This window comes from Sorex fumeus, unplaced genomic scaffold (genome assembly GCF_029834395.1).
Source record: "Sorex fumeus unplaced genomic scaffold, SorFum_2.1 ptg000226l, whole genome shotgun sequence".
Lineage (NCBI taxonomy): Eukaryota > Metazoa > Chordata > Mammalia > Eulipotyphla > Soricidae > Sorex > Sorex fumeus.
Window position 1 is genome coordinate 317809 of NW_026606283.1, and position 22135 is coordinate 339943.

At 45.6% G+C, this 22135-nt stretch overlaps 1 protein-coding gene across 2 annotated transcripts in view; it reads right to left on the bottom strand.

Moving 5' to 3' along the window:
- The window catches only part of RABGAP1L (RAB GTPase activating protein 1 like), a 393084-nt gene that overhangs the window by 155923 nt on the left and 215026 nt on the right, over positions 1–22135 (bottom strand). For both annotated transcript variants that reach the window (XM_056108612.1, XM_056108613.1), the window contains exons 15-17: positions 15312–15386; positions 6564–6689; positions 1953–2096 (exon numbers count right to left, since the gene is read on the bottom strand). In XM_056108612.1, the coding sequence (XP_055964587.1) occupies positions 1953–2096; positions 6564–6689; positions 15312–15386 (345 nt within the window). The remainder of the gene's footprint in view (positions 1–1952; positions 2097–6563; positions 6690–15311; positions 15387–22135) is intronic.

The window sequence follows — 22135 nt, forward strand, 5'->3', positions numbered from 1 at the left end:
TCCCTAGGGAGTCAGAATTTGGAAATTTCTGGCCCTTGACAAGTCCCTCAATCCTCCTTTACCAAAGTATGGTCCAAATGCTTAACAGGCGTGTGTGCGTGAGCTACCCTCAGGGCTGTTCAAATGTCAATCAGACTATGAAGAGCAAAGCCCAGCCGGGCTCACACAGACTGAGTACAGCCATTGCAGGCTGAGAACTAACACAGGTTAAGTATCACCCAGCATCCACATTTTATCTTCTTTTTACTTCAAAAAAACTTACTTTTTTCTCCAGGCAGTCCCCACTAAAAATCTGACTTGACAGTGCTACAGTGCAACTCAAAGTATTTTACGACTTCTCCTTTAACCTGTGAATTATTTTGAAGTATGCTGTTTCACTTTGGACATATTTTTGCCCTTTTATTTCTGGTAATAATTTAAAATTTTGATTTTACCATGTTTAGAGAAGATAGTACTACTTACTTTTATTCTCCTAATTGAGTAAGATTTTTATGGTCATTTGAAAATGGAACAGGGTATAATCAGGAGGTTTGCTATATACTTTATAAAAATGTATATTCTTGGGGCCAGAGCAATAGTACAGTGGGAAAGGCATTTGCCTTGCACACAGCCAACTGAGGTTCTATTCCTGGCATCCATATGGTCCCTGAGCCTATCAGGAGTGAGAATATATTTACTCACTAACTTAATAATAAAACTGAAATTAAGAATAATCATTAAAATGCTGTAATTTCTAACAGAGAAGGCCCATTTAAATTCTATGAGCCTTTTAGGAGTAGGAACCCTGAGTGTAAATACAGGTGTAAGTCTGAGCACTGCCAGGTGTGGACCAAAACAAACAAACAAAAAAAACTCAAAAAAAGAGAGAAAACAATAGTCTTTTTGGCTATTGTTTGGCAGTACTTTATATGTATCTGTTAGAATAGCTGCTATACAGTGTTGCTCAATTTTTTATTTTCTTATTGAACTTCTGCCTAATACTCTATCCATTATTGAAAGTGTCAAAGTTTCCAGCTTTTATTGCTGAATTATCTGCATCTATTATGTGTATAATTATTAAATATTCCTGTAAATTGACTTTTCGTTATAAAACACAATAAACTTTAATGTCTATAAAGTGGGAAAATAAATAAATAAATAAAGTCTGACTTGAATTTCTAATTCATAGGGTGACTGAAACAGACTGTGGATCTGTGTGTATTGCTGGGGATGAAAATGGGGCCTCACACATTCCACAGGTGTGCTCTCTCCTGAGCTACGACCCCCGCCTGGGGATTTGCTCTTCAAGTCTGACAGCATTACCATAAAAAAAATCCTGACTCTTGGGGCCAGAGTCATAGCACAGCAGGTAGGCCTGGCCTTGCAAGCAGCCGACCCAGGTACAATCCCTGGCATCCCATAAGGTCCCCAGAACACCACCAGGAGTAATTCCTGAGTGAAGAGCCAGGAGACCCCCTGAGCATCTCCAGGTGTGACCCAAAAATCCAAAAAAAAAATCCTGACTCTCAATTTATTTAACTTTAAAGATTATTTATTTATTTATTAGCTTTTTGGGTCACACCTGGCAATGCACAAATGCACAGGGGTTACTCCTGGCTCTGCATTCAGGAATTACTCCTGGCGATGCTCGGGGGACCCTATGGGATGCTGGGAATCGAATGTGCAAGGCAAATGCCCTACCCGCTGTGCTATCGCTCCAGCCCCTTTAAAGATTCTTAATACACACAAATAAAAGCTTTTGTAAATACAATCTTTCTTTGAATGCCCTCATTTTGACCTTTTTTGCTTTGCAGGACTTGCACGTGCCCTAATATTTTCATTTCTCACCATTGTTTTCAGCCAGTCTTCATGGCCTAATGTCCTAGGAAACAAGAAGACTACAAAAACCGACCCTTGGAGGTGAGAGTGACTTCCCCTTTTGGTCAAAGGCTGGAAGTGGGGTGGCGCCCTACCTCACAGAGCAGCAGGTCGATGATGTGGAAGACCATGCAGAGCGGGAACTTGGCAGTGAAGAGGGTGAGGAACCACTGGGAGGCGTACATGTGAGCTTCCAGGTTCAGCTCGAAGAAATGGGCGTACAGGTCCGGCAGCTGCTCCTGCGAGTGAAGACGGACAAACGTCAGAGCAGACAAACACTCCCGCAGCTTTAATTCTGGCCACGGCGGTCACTCAGGACCAACTTCCTGTGATCACTTGCAGCTTCCGCCAGCATTCCCAGCACCATCTGACAGGAGATGAGGATGCGGGGGTGACCGGAAGTCAAGGAGTTGAAAAGCCTGTTCTGAACAAAAAGCAGAGATAGTCTCTGTTAGCTGGCCTGTTGGGACCGTTTGGGGAAGCCTTGCTTCAACAGGACACCTGAAGCCTCGGGACTCTACTGCCTCCAGCTCGTCACAACAGCCACCACGGCAACTAACCAGCCAGAGAAAGACCACTCAGTACCGGCCTCACCTGAGTACAGTCTGTGGCACTCAGAAAACCCCAAACAACCAAACTTTCAAAGTCTTTCCTATCTGTGTATGTATATATCACATAAGGGTCAAAGAACAGAAATTCTGAAAGCATTTGACATAGAAGGTTAAATGGTTTTTGTTTTTGTTTGTTTGCTTCTTGGGTCCCACCCAGCGATGCACAGGGGTTACTCCTGGCTCATGCACTCAGGAATTACTCCTGGCGGTGCTCGGGAGACCCTATGGGATGCTGGGAATCGAACCCTGGTCGGCCATGTGCAAGGCAAACGCCCTACCGACTGTGTTATTGCTCCAGCCCCTAAGGTTGAATCACTGTCACTATCACTATCACCCCGCTGTTCATCGATTTGCTGGAGCGGGTACCAGTAACATCTCCATTCATCCCTGTCACGTGCTAGTGTAGCCCAATGGCATATTGGGGGCTCTTTCAGGGTCAGGGGAATGAGGACTGTCATTGTTACTGTTTTGGGCATATCGGGTACGCCATGGGTAGCTTGCCAGGCTCTGCCATGTGGGCGGGATACTCTCAGTAGCTTGCCGGGCTCTCCAAGAGGGAGGGAGGCTTTTGGGGGCAGCCTCCAATCACTTTTACAGGCATATATGCGGGCAGGAGACTCTCGGTAGCCTGCTGGGTTCTCTGAGAGTGAGAAGTAGACAATAAGAGGCCGCGTGGCCGTGAATGCTCGGTTGAATGGTTTTAAAAAACACTTTTTGCTAGCTTTATTTTCTCCCACCCTCCCAGTTACATAAGAAATTGTTTTTCAAAAGCATGAGGCAAAGTACAAAGCAGTAGTATAGTTATTCCCATAATTCAAAGACAAAAATACATAAGCATTATGTATTATACATTATGTATTATACATTAGCTTTGTTTTTATAACCTTCTCCCTAACAACAACAACAAAACCCACAACATTTCTCGCACAGCTGCTCTTTGAAAAACATCCAGATGTGACCGTCCCATGTTACAAAACGGGATGTCCAAGTGGTCAGTTAACCACAGAAAATACTAACAGAAAAAGGTGGCTGGGTTTCTATAAAGACACGGTACCTAAATGGGCCATTCATCCAAGTTTATTTATTTGATTTTCAAAGCTACTTTCAAGCAACTGCTTTTAATGTGCATAGTTGGCAGGCCTTCACACAACCCTTCCCCCTCCCGTGTCCTTTTGTCACTGTGATTAGAATTCATGAGAGATTGCTCACCCCTTTATTTCTTCTTCATGTCTGCGGTCTTCTAACTTCTTATATTCCTTCCTCCTGCTAAAGCTGTCCTTTGAATTTTTTAAAAATTTTGCTATGCTTCCTTTCGATTTTATTTATTTATTTATTTTTTCCTTTCAATTTTAAAAACACAACCATAGAGTCTGGAGCGATAGCACAGCGGGTAGGGTGTTTGCCTTGCACGCAGCCGACCCGGGTTCGATTCCCAGCATCCCATAGGGTCCCCCGAGTACTGCCAGGAGTAATTCCTGAGCGCATGAGCCAGGAGTAACCCTGTGCATCGCCGGGTGTAACCCAAAAAGAAAAAAAAAAATAAAAACACAACCATATATTTGCATACTGATGGAACAGTTTGAGAAAACAAAAAAAAGATTGCTATTGCAGGATAAAAGAAAGATAACTGTGAAACAAAGTCCTTGAAATGATAGGAGATTATACTTGACAACATGGACTTTAATAAAAGAACCTCAGAATAAAAGGTTGATCTTGAAGACAGATAAACTTATGATTGTGAATTTATACAGCCTAAAGCTTCCCTTAACCTCTCAGAAAATGGTCTATTCCCTTATGGCAGTCTCCCAAGTCACCCGAGGGTCTTGTTCCCGCCTTCAAAACCTAGATCTCCTGACAGGTCAAGTCAGTGAACTCCAACCGCTACTTTCTACTCCTGCTGCCCACACCAGCTTTCTTTCTTTTTTTTTTCCTTTTGGGTCACACCCAGCAGTGCTCAGGGGTTCTTCCTGGCTCTAGTGTTTACTCACACATTTACTCCCATACACTAGAGACTCACACACACCTTCAGAGTTATCTCTCTATATAGACTCAGGAATCACAGTACTCAGGGAATGCGGGGGATCGAACCCAGGTCGGCTGAGTGCAAGGCAAATGCCCAATCCGTGGTACTATCACTTTCTTCACTATTCTCCCCACAGTATGGAGTCAACCCTTTCATGTATATCCTTCACATTTCTTTTTTTTTTCTTTTCGATTCACACCCGGTGATGCACAAGAGTTACTCCTGGCTCTGCATTCAGAAATTACTACTGGCAGTGCTTGGGGGGATCATATGGGATGCTAGGAATCGAACCCAGGTTGGCCGTATGCAAGGCAAATGCTTAACCCGCTGTGCTATTGCTGCAGGCCTATCCTTCACATTTCTCCTGGGTTCTCAATCCCTTATTATCAAGAGTCATAAAAATAAAGGTAAAGGTAAAGGCCCTCCCGTTGATCGTCGATTTGCTCGAGCGGGCCCAGTAACGTCTCCATTGGAGACTTTGTTGTTACTGTGTCTGGCATATCGAATACTCTCGGCAGCTTGCCGGGCTCTCCGAGAGGGGCGGAGGAATCGAACTCGGGTCGGCCATGTTGGCCGCTTGTAAGGCGAACGCCCTACCCGCTGTGCTATCGCTCCAGCCCCAATTTTACAATTTATTTTTTTACAATTAATTTTCAATTAATTGAAAATTACAATTAATTAATTGAGTTTACAATTAATTGATCACAGCCAGTTACGTAAAAATATGCTGCAAAAAAATCTGTAGTTGTTTAAAGTTTAGCCTCTCAGGCAGAATCTCAGACACTTGCTGACTCCTTTTTATTAGCACTAGTCAATAATTTTATCCTAGTCACAACCTTTACTTACTAGGTAAGAGTTGACATATAATATATAAGAATAAGTTTCTCACACATTTACTCACATGAACTACAGAACAGTATGTAACAATATTGTTTGAGATAAGGAGATTGTTTTGTGAAAGTTTTGGGAGTTGTTTAAATTTTATTTTATTATTGAAGTAAAATGGTTACAACAGTATTAAGAGAGTGAAAGTTTTTATTATGCCCCTATGTTACAATATTTTAGGTGTTTTAAATTCTTATTAAAATTCTCTTAACCTTCAAAGTTATCTCTCTATATAGACTCGAATGTTACTAGCACTGTAGCACTGTCCTCCCGTTGTTCATCGATTTGCTCGAGCGGGCCTAGTAATGTCTCCATTATGGCAATTGTTACTGTGTTTGGCATACTGAATACAAACAGGTAGCTTGCCAGGCTTTGCTGCGCGGGCGAGATACTCTCGGTACCTTGTTGGGCTCTCCGAGAGGGACGGAAGAATTGAACCCGACTTGGCCAGGCAGGCTGTGCACAAGGCAAACACCCTACCACTGTGCTATCACTCCAGCCATTCACTAGCACTAATTAATATAAATTTCTTCAGTATTTCTATTTATTCTGAAAATATCTTAACAAACAATACTCACTGTCACTGTCCTCCCGTTGTTCATTGATTTTCTCGAGTGGGCCCAGTAACGTCTCCATTTTTTGAGACTTGTTGTTACTGTGTTTGGCATCTCGAATATGTCACGGGGAGCTTGCCAGGCTTTGCCGTGCAGGCGAGATACTCTCAGTAGCTTGCTGGGCTCTCCGAGAGGGAAGGAGGAATCGAACCTGGCTTCTGCCGGGCTGGCTGCGTGCAAGGCAAACACCCTACCGCTGTGCTACAAACAATACTCAGCAATTCAAAAAATTTCAAAGTTTATTACTTAAAAACTGAAGACTTTATAGAGTTGGAGGGATACTACAAATGAGTCGACTGCATGCTTACTTTTGCAAGGCTCCGATCTTGATTCTTTGTACCACATGGCCAAATACCACCAAACGTAGCCTTAGAACCTCCTCCAAAAAGGGGGGAGATTCTTAAATGCCCACATAGTTAAATATTTTATAGTATTAAATCAGTGTAGACTGGTCCGAAATAAAACCACAGAATTCTATTACACACGGGCAAATCATTATTGTCTATATCAATTTCACTAAACTCGTCCAAAACTCAACACATCCCTAAGTGATAAAAGATTGCTTTTATTTACCTGCATTAGTCTCTCCAACTGATAAAACTTGCAGTGAAGATCTTCAAAGTTGTTTTTGTAGAGCTCTCTTAAACCATAGTCATACATGATTTTCACTAAAACACAGAATGCTTGTTCCTCTGGCATCTACAAGAAGACACAGACACACAGTGAACACGTCTGGGTGGCGTTTGGGCGGACTATGAGAAAAGTTGCTTTATGTTATCATTTAGTCCTATGCGTGAAAAACTGCAGCCTCTTGAGAGTGATGTACCGAGGGGCTAAACTTCCGCAGTGGCACAGGTAAAATCTGGGTCCAGAGCTTCCATTCGCCACTTTTAAGAACTTTTCCACTTCTGTGCATTTAATTCTGTCCATTATTAAGTCATTTTTTAGAAAGGTAATACGGTAACTGCTCTAAAACTCAAACTGAAGTATGGAGAGACAAAAATCTCACTCCTTCTCTCTCTGCATGTATAACCCTACTCACTGGTGTCACACTTCTTTCGCAAGATCTCAGAACTACTCAATGTCTCGTGTACCTGCCAAGTGTCCCCTTATGCAAACAAAAGAATCACACTTTAAAAATTGTTGCTTTCCTACCAAAAGAGAGCAATTTTGGGGGTGGATTTTAGGTTTTAGTAATTTTCCTGACAGAAAACTTGTTGGGTCAAAGCAGACATGCACTTTAAATCCTACAGAGAAACACTGTCCTCCCAGAGTTTTTCTGGAACTAAACCCCTCCTCCTGCAGAAAAACTATTCCCTTTTTTTCCGGTTTCCCATCAGCATTAAGTAAAGTAAAGTAAAGGCTCTCCCGTTGATCATCGATTTCCTCGAGCGGGCCCAGTAACGTCTCCATTGGAGACTTTGTTGTTACTGTGTTTGGCATATCGAATACGTCTCAGGGAGCTTGCCAGGCTCTGCCGTGCGGGCGAGATACTCTCGGTAGCTTGCCGGACTCTCGGAGAGGGGCGGAGGAATCGAACTCGGGTCGGCCATGTTGGCTGCGTGTAAGGCAAATGCCCTACCGCTGTGCTATCGCTCCTGGGCCAGTCTGAGGCCTTGTCTTCATGGCATTTGGCATTGGCACAGACAAGACAGCTTCCCAAGGCAGCCCCAACCCCTTTAAAATAAAAAAGAAATTTTTTTTTTTGCTTTTTGGGTCACACCCGGCGATGCACAAGGGTTACTCCTGGCTCTGCACTCAGGAGTTACTCCTGGTGGTGCTCAGGGGACCATATGGGATGCTGGGAATCGAACCCAGGTCAGCCGCATGCAAGGCAAACGCCCTACTGGCTGTGCTATCACTCCAGCCCCAAGAAATTTAAATTATTTTTAACAAGATGATAATTTTAATCATCTTCTTTGTCAAAAATAATAAAATTAAAATTTTTATTTAGAAAAAACTGCAAAGCTTTCATGCTTCAAATCAGTACTCACACATAATTTTATCAGTATTCACACATAATTCACACATAAAATACTTTCAAATCAGTATTCACACATACTTTTAAAAGGTAGAACGTGTGTAGGTGTCCAATAAATCTACTTGACAATATGCTAGAAAAATATTAAAAGTACTAGCACTGGAAAGACAGGATAGCTGGTAAGTCGCTAGCTTTGCATGCAGCTGACCTGGGATCGATCCTCAGCACCCCAGATGGTCCCCCAAGCCATGAGTGATCCCTGAGCACAGGACCAGGAGTAAAACCTTGAACACAGCTGTGTGACCCCACTATATATGTTATCTAAAACATTGCATATGTTATAGTAAATAAAGTACATACTTCCAATTAAATACAATTACTGTGTCTTAGTGATTACTACTGCATATTTAACTTCAAAGGCAGCTGAACACTTTAATGTTATAAGCAATGTGTGACATAAAATTCTTCTCCAACTATCAACTACGTCAGTAGATATTGCAGGACCTACTATAATAAATAATGCTACATAAAACAACATTATTGTCAAAGCATCTAGAAATTTTCAAGCACCAAGAGAAGATAATTTCTTCTTAAAAACTATTTAGGACATGGGAAAAACCTTAAAGTTCAAGATTTTTGCTTTTGAAATAATTTTATTTTTGGTCTATTTTTCTTGTTAGGCAGGTCTCATATAAATGACCATGAGAGAGGAAAAGATAGAATTCCCCAAAGAATCAAATTCCAACAATGATTAATATGGAGCTGCCAAAAAAGTGTCTGGCAGCAAAGTAGAAGCAACAGCTTATATAACTGATAAAAAATTAGTCAGTAAGACCCTAATTATGTATCTCTAGAACCTGATAAACCACTATAATGAATTCAGTTATACTGTATTCTTCTGTCAACTCATATAAGTAAAAAATGGGAAAACTATAAATTCTATTTAAATTGGTCGGTGAATGGGTTAATGAAATATTCTAACAGAATTATCACACATGAGCAATTAAAATTTATAATACACTGTGTTTTTCACTAACAGTACACTAATTGCATTAATCTTTCCTCAAGTATTTTAAAGGCATTCCTTCATTTCATTATTTTGTACAAGCCATGGAAACAGCTGTGTAATTATATTAATAGATAGTGTGTGCAAATTTTCACAGGTGCCTTTGATTTGAACACTTTGGCTATTTTGCTAATAAAGGATCTCTTGTATTTCTCTTTAAATATTACCCTGGGGCCGGAACGATAGTACAATGGGTAGGGAGCTTCCCTTGCATGTGGCCGACCTGGGTTCGATCTCCAACATCCTATTTGGTCCCCGATCACCACCAGGAGTAATTCCTGAGTGCAGATCCAGGAGTAACCAACCCCTGAGTATCAACAGGCGTGACCTACCCCTGAGTATCAACAGGTGTGATGCAAAAAGCCAATAAAATAAAATAAAGCAATAAATATCACCGTGACGTCTTAATAAATAGGAATGTACAGCACCTAAGGAGAACAACTCCTTGAACTTTGAATACAGAACTGAGGTTACAGAGGGGAGTGGAGACGAGGGATGGGGGCAAGAAGAGGTGAAGACTGGAAATGACATCAGGACAATGGTGGAGGGGCAGTAATTCTGTACGACACAAGCAGCATTCACACCGAGATACCAGAATCTACTTTAACTTGCATCTACTCTAACTGCATCTACTTTAGCAGGACCATGCATCTACTTTAACTGCTCTCGATTCCCAGAACGCAACCTTGAAGAAATCCTTGCATGTGTGTGGGGGGGTGGGGGGGGGAGGGGGGCTGGAGAGATAGTGCCACAGATACTGAGCTTGCCTTGTACGTGGCCAGCTCAGGTTCAGTCCTCGGCATCAGGAATGATGCTCAGTGCAGGTTCGGGAGTAAGCCCTGAGCACAGCTGGGTGTGGCCCAAAAATGAGCAAGTCGGGGGTATGGTGCTGCCAGCAGGTCTATCTGTACCTGTGAGGCGAGTGCATCAGCAGCCTCATGGCGCCTTCAGACTTCCAGATACCCCAAAATTGATGCTGTGCCTTTGGCCAGACCCCAAAAACATGGGGCAAAGTTTACCAAAAAAGTAAATGGCCAAAAGTTAGGTATGTGGGAAACACACCCACAAACCACCTCCGGCTCAGCTATATAATTGGAGGCAAGGCCTCTCTGGTTCCTGATTGAACTGCTTAATGGCCATGATCCCAGAGACTCAGAAACGAATCTTGGAAACCAGCGGTTTTAGGTAGAAATGCGTCCAATCCCTGCAGTAGGTTACCGGTGCTGGGCCAACCCAGGTGGGAATAGGTTTTGTGCTTTGGTCTGTTCCCCCTGGCAGCCCAGTGACCACCATCCTTCAGAGTCCACTGGACAGTCAGGTTTGGGCCCCCAGTGATGAGACACGCAGGGCCTCACAGGATGGGGGTGGAGCTGGTCCTGTCCTCCCCACCCAATGAGACCCCAAGTCATCGCCCACAAACGGCCTCTCTGGCTCCTGATCAAGCTGTTTAACGGCCATGATCCCAGAGACTCAGAAACAAATCTTGAAACCCAGTGGCCTTTGGTAGAAATGCATCTGGACCCCACAGTACGTTACTGTCGCCGGGCCACCCCAGGGGGAAAGGGTGTTTTCACTCCACCTGCTCCCCCTTGGCGGCTCAGTGGCCGTCATCCTCCAGAGGACATTGGACAGTCAGGCTTGGGCCTGCAGGGACAAAACTTGTTGGGCCTCATGGGATGGGGGTGGAGCCGGGCCTGTCCTCCCCACCCCAACGAGACCCCAAGTCATCGCCCACGAAGGGCCTCTCTGGCTCCTTACCAAGCTGCTCAACGGCCTTGATCCCAGAGACTCAGAAACGAATCTCGAAACCCAACAGCTTTTGGCAGAAATGCGGCAGGACCCCGCAGTAGGTTACTGTCGCCGGGCCACCCCAGTGGGGAAAGGGTGTTGTCCCTCCGCCTGTTTCTCCCTGGCGGCTCAGTGGCCGTCATCCTCCTGAGGCCATTGGACAGGGCCAGCAGTGACGAGACATTTTGGGCCTTACGGGATGGGGGGGGGGGGGAGCCGGGCCTTCCCTATCCTAATGAGACCCTAAGTCATCGCCCACGAACAGCCTCTCTGGCCCCTGATCAAGCTGCTTAACGGCCATGATCCCAGAGACTCAGAAATAAATCTTGAAACCCAGCGGCTTTCCGCAGAAATGTGTCTGGACCCCACAGTATGTTGCTGTCGCCAGGCCACCCCGGGGGGAAAGGGTGCTGTCCCTCCGCCTGCTTCTCCCTGGCGACTCAGTGGCCGTCATCCTCCAGAGGCCATTGGACAGTCAGGCTTGGGCCTGCAGCGACGAAACTTGTTGGGCCTCATGGGATGGGGGTGGAGCCAGGCCTGTCCTCCCCACCCCAACAAGACCCCAAGTCATCGCCTACGAACGGCCTCTCTGACTCCTGATCAAGCTGCTCAACGGCCATGATCCCAGAGACTCAGGAGCAAATCTTGAAACCCAGTGGCTTTTGGCAGAAATCCCTCCAGATTTAAGTGTTAAAATTTCAGAATTTCAAAATCACATGGCCCTACTGCAGCCACGCAACATCATATGTTATTCATAACCAGCAATAGAACACAAATTGTCTACTGTTGCTTTTTCAGCAGATCCTAGTGTTGTGGTATGGTTCTGGTGTCAAAATATTGAATGTGTTCAAAGTAGAGAGTAATGTGGAAATCATCTGCCCCACAGGTAGGGGGAAGGTGTGGGATGGGGGTATACTGAGGTTTTTGGTGGTGGAGAGTGGGCACTGGTGAAGGTACGGGTGTTTCATTGTATGACCGAGATTAGACCCGAAAACTTTGTAACTGCTCTCATGGTGATTCAATAAATAAAATTATAAAAAATGAAAAATAAATTTTAAAAAATGAGCAAGTAAGAGAAATGGTTGTTTTTGATTTGCCAGACCACTATGTCACATTTAATATGTATTGTATATGTATTTAATATGTATTTAATATGTATTTAATATGTATTGTATATGTATTTAATATGTATTGTATTCAATATGCCAAAAACAATAACAACAAAGTCTCACAATGGAGATGTTACTGGGCCCGCTCAAGCAAATCAATGAACAATGGATGACAGTGACAGTGGTCACACCCATCCAAGCTACCTCGGAGAGCCTGGCAAGCTACCGAGAGTATTCAATATGCCAAACACAGTAACACGAAGTCTCACAATGGAGACGTTACTGGGCCCGCTCGAGCAAATCGATGAACAACGAACAGGAGGACAGTTTGTTTGACAGTTTGGGTCACACCCAGCGATGCTGAGGGCTTACTCCTGGCTCTACTCTCAGTAATTACGTCTGGCGGTGCTGGGGGTCCCTATGGGATGCTGGGGGTCAAACCCGTGTCGGCCGCGTGCAAGGCAAACGCCCTCCCTGCTGTGCTATCGCTCCAGTCCCACATGATTTATTCTTGCACTCTCAGCTTTGTCTTCGTTTTGGCCCCAGGTAGCCAAGGACTTGCTGTCCCCCAAATATCTTAAACTAAAAAACGTAAGTTACCATCCGGCATGCCAGCCCTTTTCTGCGACTTACTTTCCAGAATACATTTTTCTACCTATTGCTTCATCTCTTGAGTGTTCCCCTCACTGACTTTCCTACTCAATGCTCGGCTACTCGAGGGGCCTTCCATTCTTCCTGTGTGGCTACAATCACTTCTGACCGTCAACCCCTTGCCTCATCAGTCGTATTTCTTGGCATGACTACAAGTCTTCATAATTTGGTCCCTGCCTTTCTGGCCATTTTTACGTTTTTATTATTATTATATTAGTGAAACACCATGAGGTACAGTTGTAGACTTACAATTTTTTGTGCTTGGGTTCCAGTTATACAATGATCGAGTACCCATCCCTTCACCAGTGCCCATTTTCCACACCACGGATCCCAGTATCCCTCCCACCCCCCATTCCCCCCCACCCAACCCTGCCTCTGTGGCAGGGCATTCCCTTTTGTTCTCTCTCTCCTTTTGGGTGCTGTGGCTTGCAGAAGAAACATTGAGTGGCAATCATGTTCGGTCTAGAGTCTACTTTCAGCATGCTTCTCCCATCCTGGGAGGATCCTCCCAACACCCTTTATTTGGTGCTCCCTTCTCTATCTGAGCTCCCTTTTCCCCTAGCATGTGTGGCTGGCCTCCAAGCCATGGAGCAAAATTCCTGGTACTAATCTCGGCCACTTTTGGGTGTTGGTCTCCTATCTTGTTACTTTATGTTCCCCAGATGAATGCAATCTTTCTGTGTCTATCCCGCTCTTTCTGACTCATTTCGCTTAGCATGATACTTTCCATGTAGTACCCCTTATATGTAAATTTCATGACTTCATCTTTTTTAACAGCTACATAGTACTCCATTGTGTAAATGTATCAAAGTTTCTTTAACCAGTCATCTGGGCACTCAGGTTTTTTCCAGATTCTGGCTATTGTAAACAGTGCTGCAATGAACAAACAAGTGCAGATGTCACTTCGACTATACTTTTTTGCCTCTTTGGGATATATTCCCAGGATTGCCCCTGCCTATGACTCCGAGGGGCCTGATTTCACACTGTTCCCTTTCCAGGCTGTAGCTCCTGTGTTTCCACACACTCGCACATGTTGGTCCCTGTGTGTGTGCAGGAATCTCCACTTCTTCCCGTTCCCTCTTCCTCCCCCGGCCGCAACTATTTGTGTCTTGGCAAAGTTCCCGCCTCCTTCGGAAAGTCTTTTCTGAATCTTCTGACAGAGCTGGGTTTGGCTAGTGCTCCGCTCTGTTCTTGATTGCTTTCATGTGGCATGTATGTCATTTAGTCAAAATGACAAAGATCATTTTAGGCGTGTAACAAAGAAAAGCTGGAGAGCTGGCACGAGGGTAAGGGCACAGGCCGAGCACATGTGAGGCCATGCGCTCAATCCCCGTCACTGCATCTCCCAAGCCCCACTCCCACCCCAAACACTGCCGGGTGTGGCCCCTCAAAGATGAAAAACGATAATAAGCAAGTGCCTACATTGTGTATACTCTATCTGTGCCATGAGGCCTTTTAAGAATACAAAAAAAAAAATAGAGTCCAGAGTGATAGCACAGTGGGGAGGGCGTCTGCCTTGCACACGGCTGACCTGGGTTCGAGTCCCAGCATCCCATAGGGTCCCCCGAGCGCCGCTAGGAGAGATCCCTGAGTGCTGAGCCAGGAGAAACCCCTGAGCATCTCCAGGCTTGACCTCCCCCCAAAAAAATTCCCCACAAATAATACTTTACTTCAATCTGCAATTCAATTTTGTACACCAATAACTGACAACTGACACTCTGTAAATATTGTTATATTAAGGAGAGAGAGTATACCAAGCACTGCAGCACTGTCCTCCCGTTGTTCATCGATTAGCTCGAGCGGGTCCAGTAACATCTCCATCGTGAGACTTCTTGTTACTGTGTTTGGCATATGGAATATGTCATGGGGAACTTGTCAGGCTTTGCTGTGCGGGTGAGATACTCTCGGTAGCTTGCAGGGCTCTTCAAAAGGGGTAGAGGAAGAGGAATCGAACCAGGTTGGCCGCGTGCAAGACAAACGCCCTACCCACTGTGCTATCGCTCCAGCCCAGAGTATACCAAAAAAGTCACAAAAAGGAGATTTTTCTTGCCCCATTCCTTTACGTGACCTGCTTCTGTCTGAGCAGCAAGACCAGCTCCTTTCATTCTGGAAGCGTCTCGTTATCTAAAGTCCAAATTCTCTTGTAGCCAGCAAAATGAATCCTATTGAGACTCTGTCCTGCTTCTGAAATCAGGCCTCTTACTTGATCGTCAAAGGTACGTTTTAAAAAAAAGATGATGCCATGTGTTGCGGGTGGGTAAGATAGAGAAGGGATCAGTATAACAATAATAATTGGAAATGATCACGCTGGACAAGAGCTGAGTGTTCAAAGTAGGTAAACGACAACCTTTCAGTATCTGTGTTGCAAACCATAATGGGAGTGGGGGAGAGAGAGAGAGAGACGGGGGGGGGGGGAGAGAGAGAGAGAGAGAGAGAGAGAGAGAGAGAGAAGCTCCTGCCATAGAGGCAGGCTGGGGTGGGGGTGATGGGAGGGAACCTGGGGACCCTGGTGCTGGGAAATGTACCCTGGTGGAGGGACGGGTGTTGGAACACTGCAGGACTGAAAACCAACCATGAACAAGCTTCGTAAGGGTCTATCTCACGGTGATTCAATTTTTTCTAAAAACAAAAGAAAAGAAAAACAAAGAAGATATGCCACAGGTAATCTCCATCAGTTAAATCAAAAAGGAAAATCAGGTCCACTTAGCCCACGAAACATGACTCACGTGCAGCAGCAGCACGGCAGCGAGGAAGGACTGTCCTTGGCAGTAGCCGATGTCCTCATCGTGGACGGAGTACGCCTGGACAGGGAGGAGAAGGGCAGCTGGTCAGCGCTGGCGGATCTCGGCTCAGAGTGCTCCCGGCTGTGCTCTGGAACATGCCCCTTCCCCAGCGCTGCCCCACCGCACTGTTCGGGTTTTCCGAGCACAGCGAACACTCCCCAACCCTGCCCGCTCCTCAAACAACTCTCCATGTCCCATCATCTCCATGGGACTTCTTTTTCTTTTTTTTTTTTTTAATTTTTATTAGAGAAACACCATGAGGTACAGTTGTAGACTTACAAATTTTTGGGCTTGGGTTTCAGTTATACAATGATCAAGTACCCATCCCTCCACCAGTGCCCATTCTCCACCACCACAGGTCCCAGTATCCCTCCCACCCCCACACCCCATCCCCCCCACCCCACCCAGCTTCTGTGGCAGGGCATTCCCTTTTGTTCTCTCTCTCCTTTTGGGTGCTGTGGTTTGCAAAAGAGGCATTGAGGGGCAATCATGTTCAGTCTATAGTCTACTTTCAGCATGCTTCTCCCATCCTGGGAGAATCCTCCCAACACCCTTTACTTGGTGCTCCCTTCTCTATCTGAGCTGCCTTTTCCCCTAGCGAGTACAGCTGGCCTCCAAGCCATGGAATGAACCTCCTGGTACTTATCTCGGCTATTCTTGGGTGTTAGTCTCCTATTTTGTTACTTTATGTTCCCCAGATGAATGCAATCTTTCTATGTCTGTCCCTCTCTTTCTGACTCATCTACACAATGGAGTACTATGTAGCTGTTAGAAAAGATGAAGTCATGAAGTTTACATACAAGTGGTACTACATGGACAGTATCATCCATGGGACTTCTTTCGAATTTAGTAATGAAAAGACCCTCAGAGCACCTAAGTTCAATTTTTTTCTTTTGGGTCCCACCCGGCAATGCTCAGGGGTTCCTCATGGCTCTGCACTCAGGGATCACTCCTGGCCTGGCGGTGCCGGGTGGACCCTATGGGATGTCAGGATCGAACTCCGGTCGGCCGCGTGCCAGGTCAACGCCCTCCCCGCTGTCCTAGAGCTCCAACCCCTAAGTTCCATTGGAAAGACCATTCTGGTCAGGCAAATGAGACCGTGGGAGGCGAGAACAAAGGGCTTGGGAATTGGGGGGGAGTTCTGAAGCGTAGCTCTTTGTCTAGAGGGTTACACAGAGAGGTGAGATCCTTGCCTAGTAATGGATGCGGGCCTGGCTATCAGCTCCTGGGCCGCGGCTGGGACACTCAGGGCCCAGTGCGTCAGGGACACCAGCTCCACCTGGCAGTGCTGGCGGAGGTGTATGGGGGCCGGGAATATCTCTGGACCTCAAGAGTGTGTGTGTGTGTGTGTGTGTGTGTGTGTGTGTGTGTGTGCTCACAGACACACACTACAGGAAAAAAACGCTTGTAACAGGAAGAACAGAGAAGGAACAAAAGGGGAAGAAATGGGAAACGGTTCTAATCCTGCCCTATTTGGAGCATTCCCAATCATGCTCCATCCCTTCCTTTCCTGTGAACAGGAACTCTTAGACTTGTCACTAAAAGCATGTTACACAAGTAATAAAAATATCCTAAAGGCTCTCCCTCCCCAGGAAAGATGTTTAAGTTGGCCTCTGGAACTCTGACTTGCCAACGATCAATATGTCTAGACAAATGTTAAGTCTCTTTACTTAAATGTATTTTACATTTATTAAGAACTATGCTATTTATCTTCTTTCCTGTGTGAAAAAAGAAGTTCCCAGGGGCCGGAGCGACAGCACAACGGGGAGGGTGGTTGCCTTCCACGTGGCTGGTCAGAATTCGATTCTGGCATCCCATAGGGTCCCCTGAGCACCACCAGGAATGATTCCTGAGGGCAGAGCCAGGAGGAACCCCTGAGCATCACCAGGTGTGATCCAGCAAGCAAAACAAAACAAAACAAAACAAAAAAAGGGGAGTTTTCTACACAATGAAGGTCACTCGGGTGACTGATTCAAGTCCTGGCTCTACAGACAAGTCTCCCTCGAGGAGTAGCACTGTAGCACTGTCCTCCCTTTGTTCACTGATTCTCAAGCAGGCCCAGTAACATCTCCATCGTGAGATTTTGTTGTTACTGTGTTTGGCATGTCGAATACATCATGGGTAGCTTGCCAGGCTTTGCTGTGAGGGCAAGAAACTCTCGGTAGCTTGCTGGGTTCTCCGAGAGGGGCAGAGGAATCAAAGCCGGGTCAGCCACATGGGCAGCGTGCTAGGGCCCCGCTTGTGGGGGGCCTACGCCCAAGTCCCCTAGGGGAGTAAGGAACAAAATGCAAAGCAAGAAGCATCGATTCTACTTCCTACTAACGGTGTGGGGTTAGGTTAGCAGCAAAACCAATTTTGCAGAGGCCAATTGCTAAATTAATTTTACTAACCACTAATGGAATCTGATTCACGTCAGGAAAAACACAATGTTCTAGCAAGTTCTTCCCCTTGGAGAGCTTCCAAACACCGTTTATGATGCAGTCTAAGGCTTTTCTGAGCATCCTCTGTTCAGATCGTGCCTCCCTTTGTACCTCCTGTGCTCCCAGCCCTCACAGCAATTGCTTTTCTGGCCCGATGACTGATTGGGCTGACTTCTAAAATCATCTGGACGCCATTCTGTACTGGAGGCGTAATTCCATTTGGACCAATCACACGGGAGCAATCTCTCCCTGAAGAACAAACTTAGAGTGCATATGAACAAACAAAACCCATCTGAGGGCATCAGAGAGCCAAACAAACGCAGGAATATATAAACCAGAAGGGAGAATAAGCCCATCACGATGACAAGGGGGTGACATTGGCTGAATGGCTGAGATGTGGGCAGATGTGAGCGTACGGCTACTGTCTCACTGGCTGGTGCAGCAGAGACCAGGTGAGGGAGACTGCAGCGACTAGAAGGTCAGAGTGGGGGTTCTGCGGAAAGCAATGCAGAATCCTTCTGCAAAAGTGCAGTATTCATGGCAATGCAAGGAGAAACGAAAGGACAAAAATGCAGAACTCTGCAGTAGCGGCTCAAGGCAGCCAGCCTCAATAAGGTCACAGCTAGTCAGCAGTAAGAGGCAAGATTTGAACTCAGTATCTTTGAACACAAAGCCTGAACCCTTAAAGCATTTTCTTACACAGCTGCTACGGACAGAACAGTTGTGAGGACCCCACCTCCCGCTCCCAATCTATAATCATACTGTAGCACTGTCTTCCTGTTGTTCATCGATTTGCTCGAGCGGGCCCAGTAACATTTCCATTGTGAGAGTTGTTGTGACTGTGTTTGGCATATTGAAGACGCCATGGGGAGCTTGCCAGACTTTGCCATGAGGGCGAGATACTCTTGGTAGCTTGCCGGGCTCTCCGAAAGGGGCGGAGGAATCAAACTCGGTTTGGCTGGGCTGCCCGCGTGCAAGGCAAACGCCCTACCCACTACGCTATCAATGTATGCTCCAGCCCATACATTGGATCCGAATTCACTGCATCATACCAATTAAGTGGGAAAACTAGGAGAGGAGTAGGCCATGAGAAAGAATGACCAGGAATGGGATTGGTGTCCCTACTGAAGAGACCCCAGAGGGAAAAAAGAGAGCATATGGGTTAAGGGGCTTGCCTGGCACAAGGCCAGTCCCAATACAAGCCCGGGAACTCCAAATGGTAGACCTAAACACAAAGCCAGGAGTGATTCCTGAGCACAGAGCCAGGAGTAAGTCCTCAAACACCCTCCTCGAGAACATTTTGTGTGTGTGTGTGTGTGTGTGTGTGTGTGTGCTTTTTGGGTCACACCTGGTGATGCACAGGGGTTACTCCTGGCTCTGCAGTCAGGAATTACACCCGGGGGGACCAGATGCTCAGGGGACCAGATGGGATGCTGGGAATCGAACCTGGGTTGGCCACGTGCAAGGCCTTTAAAATGCCCTACCCGCTGGAGAACATTTTTTTAAATATCAAAATAAGGAGAACTCAAAGAGCTTCCTTGCCACTTGTACGATTAGACGGCCTCCTCTGATCGAGGAAACGGGGCCTCACCAAACGCTATCTGCATCTTCAGCACAGGGAGGAAGGCTCAAGGGGCCAGCGACAGACGAAGGCAATCACGCAGACTCACTTTGTTCAGAAAGTTTCACATTTCACCCTTTTACGTCCCTGATCCACAGGAGGGTAAGAGTTGTCGACCCACTCTGATTTGTACGGGGTCCAGGGAGATGGAGGGGAAGGCTCCATATTCTCAAGAACAAATGACAAGAAACTGACTCTGCTTTAGAGCTTCACTTACAGGAAGTGCTGTTAGCAAGTCAAAGTAACACACAGTTGAACAAATGGAAACAGATTGCTTGTGAGGGAAGGGCTGAGGATTAATTGATATGACTATTAAACATCAAAAACCGCTTTATGAGGCAGATTATAAAGATCAAAGGAAGTTGGATTGTTTTTTTTAAATCCGTGACTTCTGGTTTGAGAAAGATGGGTTTTTATTTCTTTACGTAATATATTTATTAAAACTGACTATAGGCTAAACTTAGACCTTGAAAACAGACCAGTTGGCAATGCGCAATCTTGATAGCACTAACACTTATATAAAATATAAGTCTTCTTAATAAAAGAAGTATGGAAACATCAGATGTTTCCTTTGTGGATAACAGTTATCCATTGGTAGGAATGCTAACTTGGAGAGTAATTTTTTTTCCTCTGGGTAATGCGACTTTGTCTGCCAATCTCAAACACACAATAACCACTACTGCCCTTGATACTCTTAAAATGATTCCATTTGGTCGACAACCCTTGTTCTTCCCCAAATAACCTCTCACACACACAAGCCTAAAGGTTGGTTTGGAAGTAGAGAATTCCTCTGGTGTCCAAGGAATGGGCAACACACAATGCTATTTTATCAGACTGGCACATTTACAGATGAAAGCACCTCAGTCTCAGGGAGAATGAAAAGGAAATCAGAAAACATACAGGAGAGAGAGAGAGAGAGAGAGAGAGAGAGAGAGAGAGAGAGAAAGAAAAGAAAAAGAAAGGGAGAGAGGGAGAGGGAGAAGAGAAAGGGAGAAAGGGAGAGAGGGAAGGAGAGAGGGAGAAAGAGGGAAAAAGGAGAGAGCTAATATTTATATAAAATATAAGTATTCTTAATAAAAGATGTATGGAAACATCAGACTTATTCTTTGTGGATAACAGTTATCCACAAAGAGGAGAGGGAGAGGAAAGGGGAGGGGGAATGAGTGGGAGGGGGAGAAGGGGGAGAGGAAGAGGGGTGATGGGAGGAGGAAAGGGAGAGGAAGGGCGAGGGGGGAGAGAGGGGGAGAGGGAGAGGGAGGATGGGAGGAGAGGGAGGGAGGCTGCAAAGCATTGTGGACATGCAAGAACTGATCCTCCTCCCAACACAGATTCCCATCCAGCCTTCTGGCACTGCCAGAGGAAATGATGGCTTTGCCGACTTACTAGGAACTGCAGAAAGTAGTTCAGTCCACACCGTGTGTCAGGTGTTTCTCTACACCCCAGCCTAACTATTGAGCTGTCTCCCGATTTCTTCAAACATGCCCAAGAGTTCTGCTGAGCACGGGAAAAGGCAGACTTCCTCCTTGCTGGCAGAAGCTGACATCTGCGGACAGCAACTTGCCATGTACGAGACTGAAAAATGATTTCATCTATCATCTACAATGAGCTCCTGACAACAGGAGTTCAAAACAAATAAATCAGCTTCTGGATTTTTGTTCCTGGCACCCGTCCTTAAATGACTATGTCAGGGAGAGAACCAGGACCAAAACATGTAAAACATACAGACAAGCTAAAAAGAAAAATGCTCTTACGCAACCCGGGAGTAGATACCCAAGAGGGCATGTCAGAATATGCAAAATGAAAAACCGAGGGGCATTCAGGTCATGTTTAAAGACAAGATTAATATAACACTCGAGAACACAAATGGCTTGTCAAAGTTTCATTCGTTTGGGGGCCACACCCAGCAGTGCTCCAGGGACCACAAGCAGGGCCAACGACTGAACAAAATCAGTTATGGGCAAGGCAAGTGCTCTAAGCTCTGTGCTATCTCTCTGGCCCTTCAAATTAATTTTTAGCATATATTTTTAGCATTAATTTTTAGGATATATCTTTTATACAGACGCTAACATTGATCGATTAATAACTGCCACCCATTGCTCAAGGTATTTATACACATTAATTCTTACAACTCTCGAAACAACTTTGCTAGAAACTTCTCTGCTGTACAGATGAGGAAACTGAGGCAGCATAGAGTTAAGTCATTCCGGTCACCTAAGGACACACAGTTCAAACTCGGGCATCTCAGCTTCAGAGTGCAGTCTTCACTATGGTCCTCTCTGGTCTCTGGCTCTTAATGACTACCTAATGGGTATACAAGTTTAGTTATGCAACGTAAAAACAAACGTGAATTCTAAGAACAGTGAGGACTGACTGCATGTATCTTCACATATGCGCACATAAAATATTTTTAACTCACATCTTCAAATTAAGAATTAAGCTGATATCATTTCTTCTGGGGAGGGGGTGGGGAAAGCAAGACTCTTCTTATTGAAACTTTACTTAAAAAGACGTGAGGGAAGAAAATGAAGAGAATGGGGCGGGAGCGATAGCACAGCGGGGAGGGCGTTTGCCTTCCATGCGGCCGACCCGGGTTCGATCCTTGGCATCCCATAGGGTCCCCTGAGCACTGCCAGGAGTGATTCCTGAGTGCAGAGCCGGGAGGAACCCCTGAGCACCGCCAGGTGTGACCCAGGGTTCCACGCCGGCACCACAGATGGTCCCCTGAG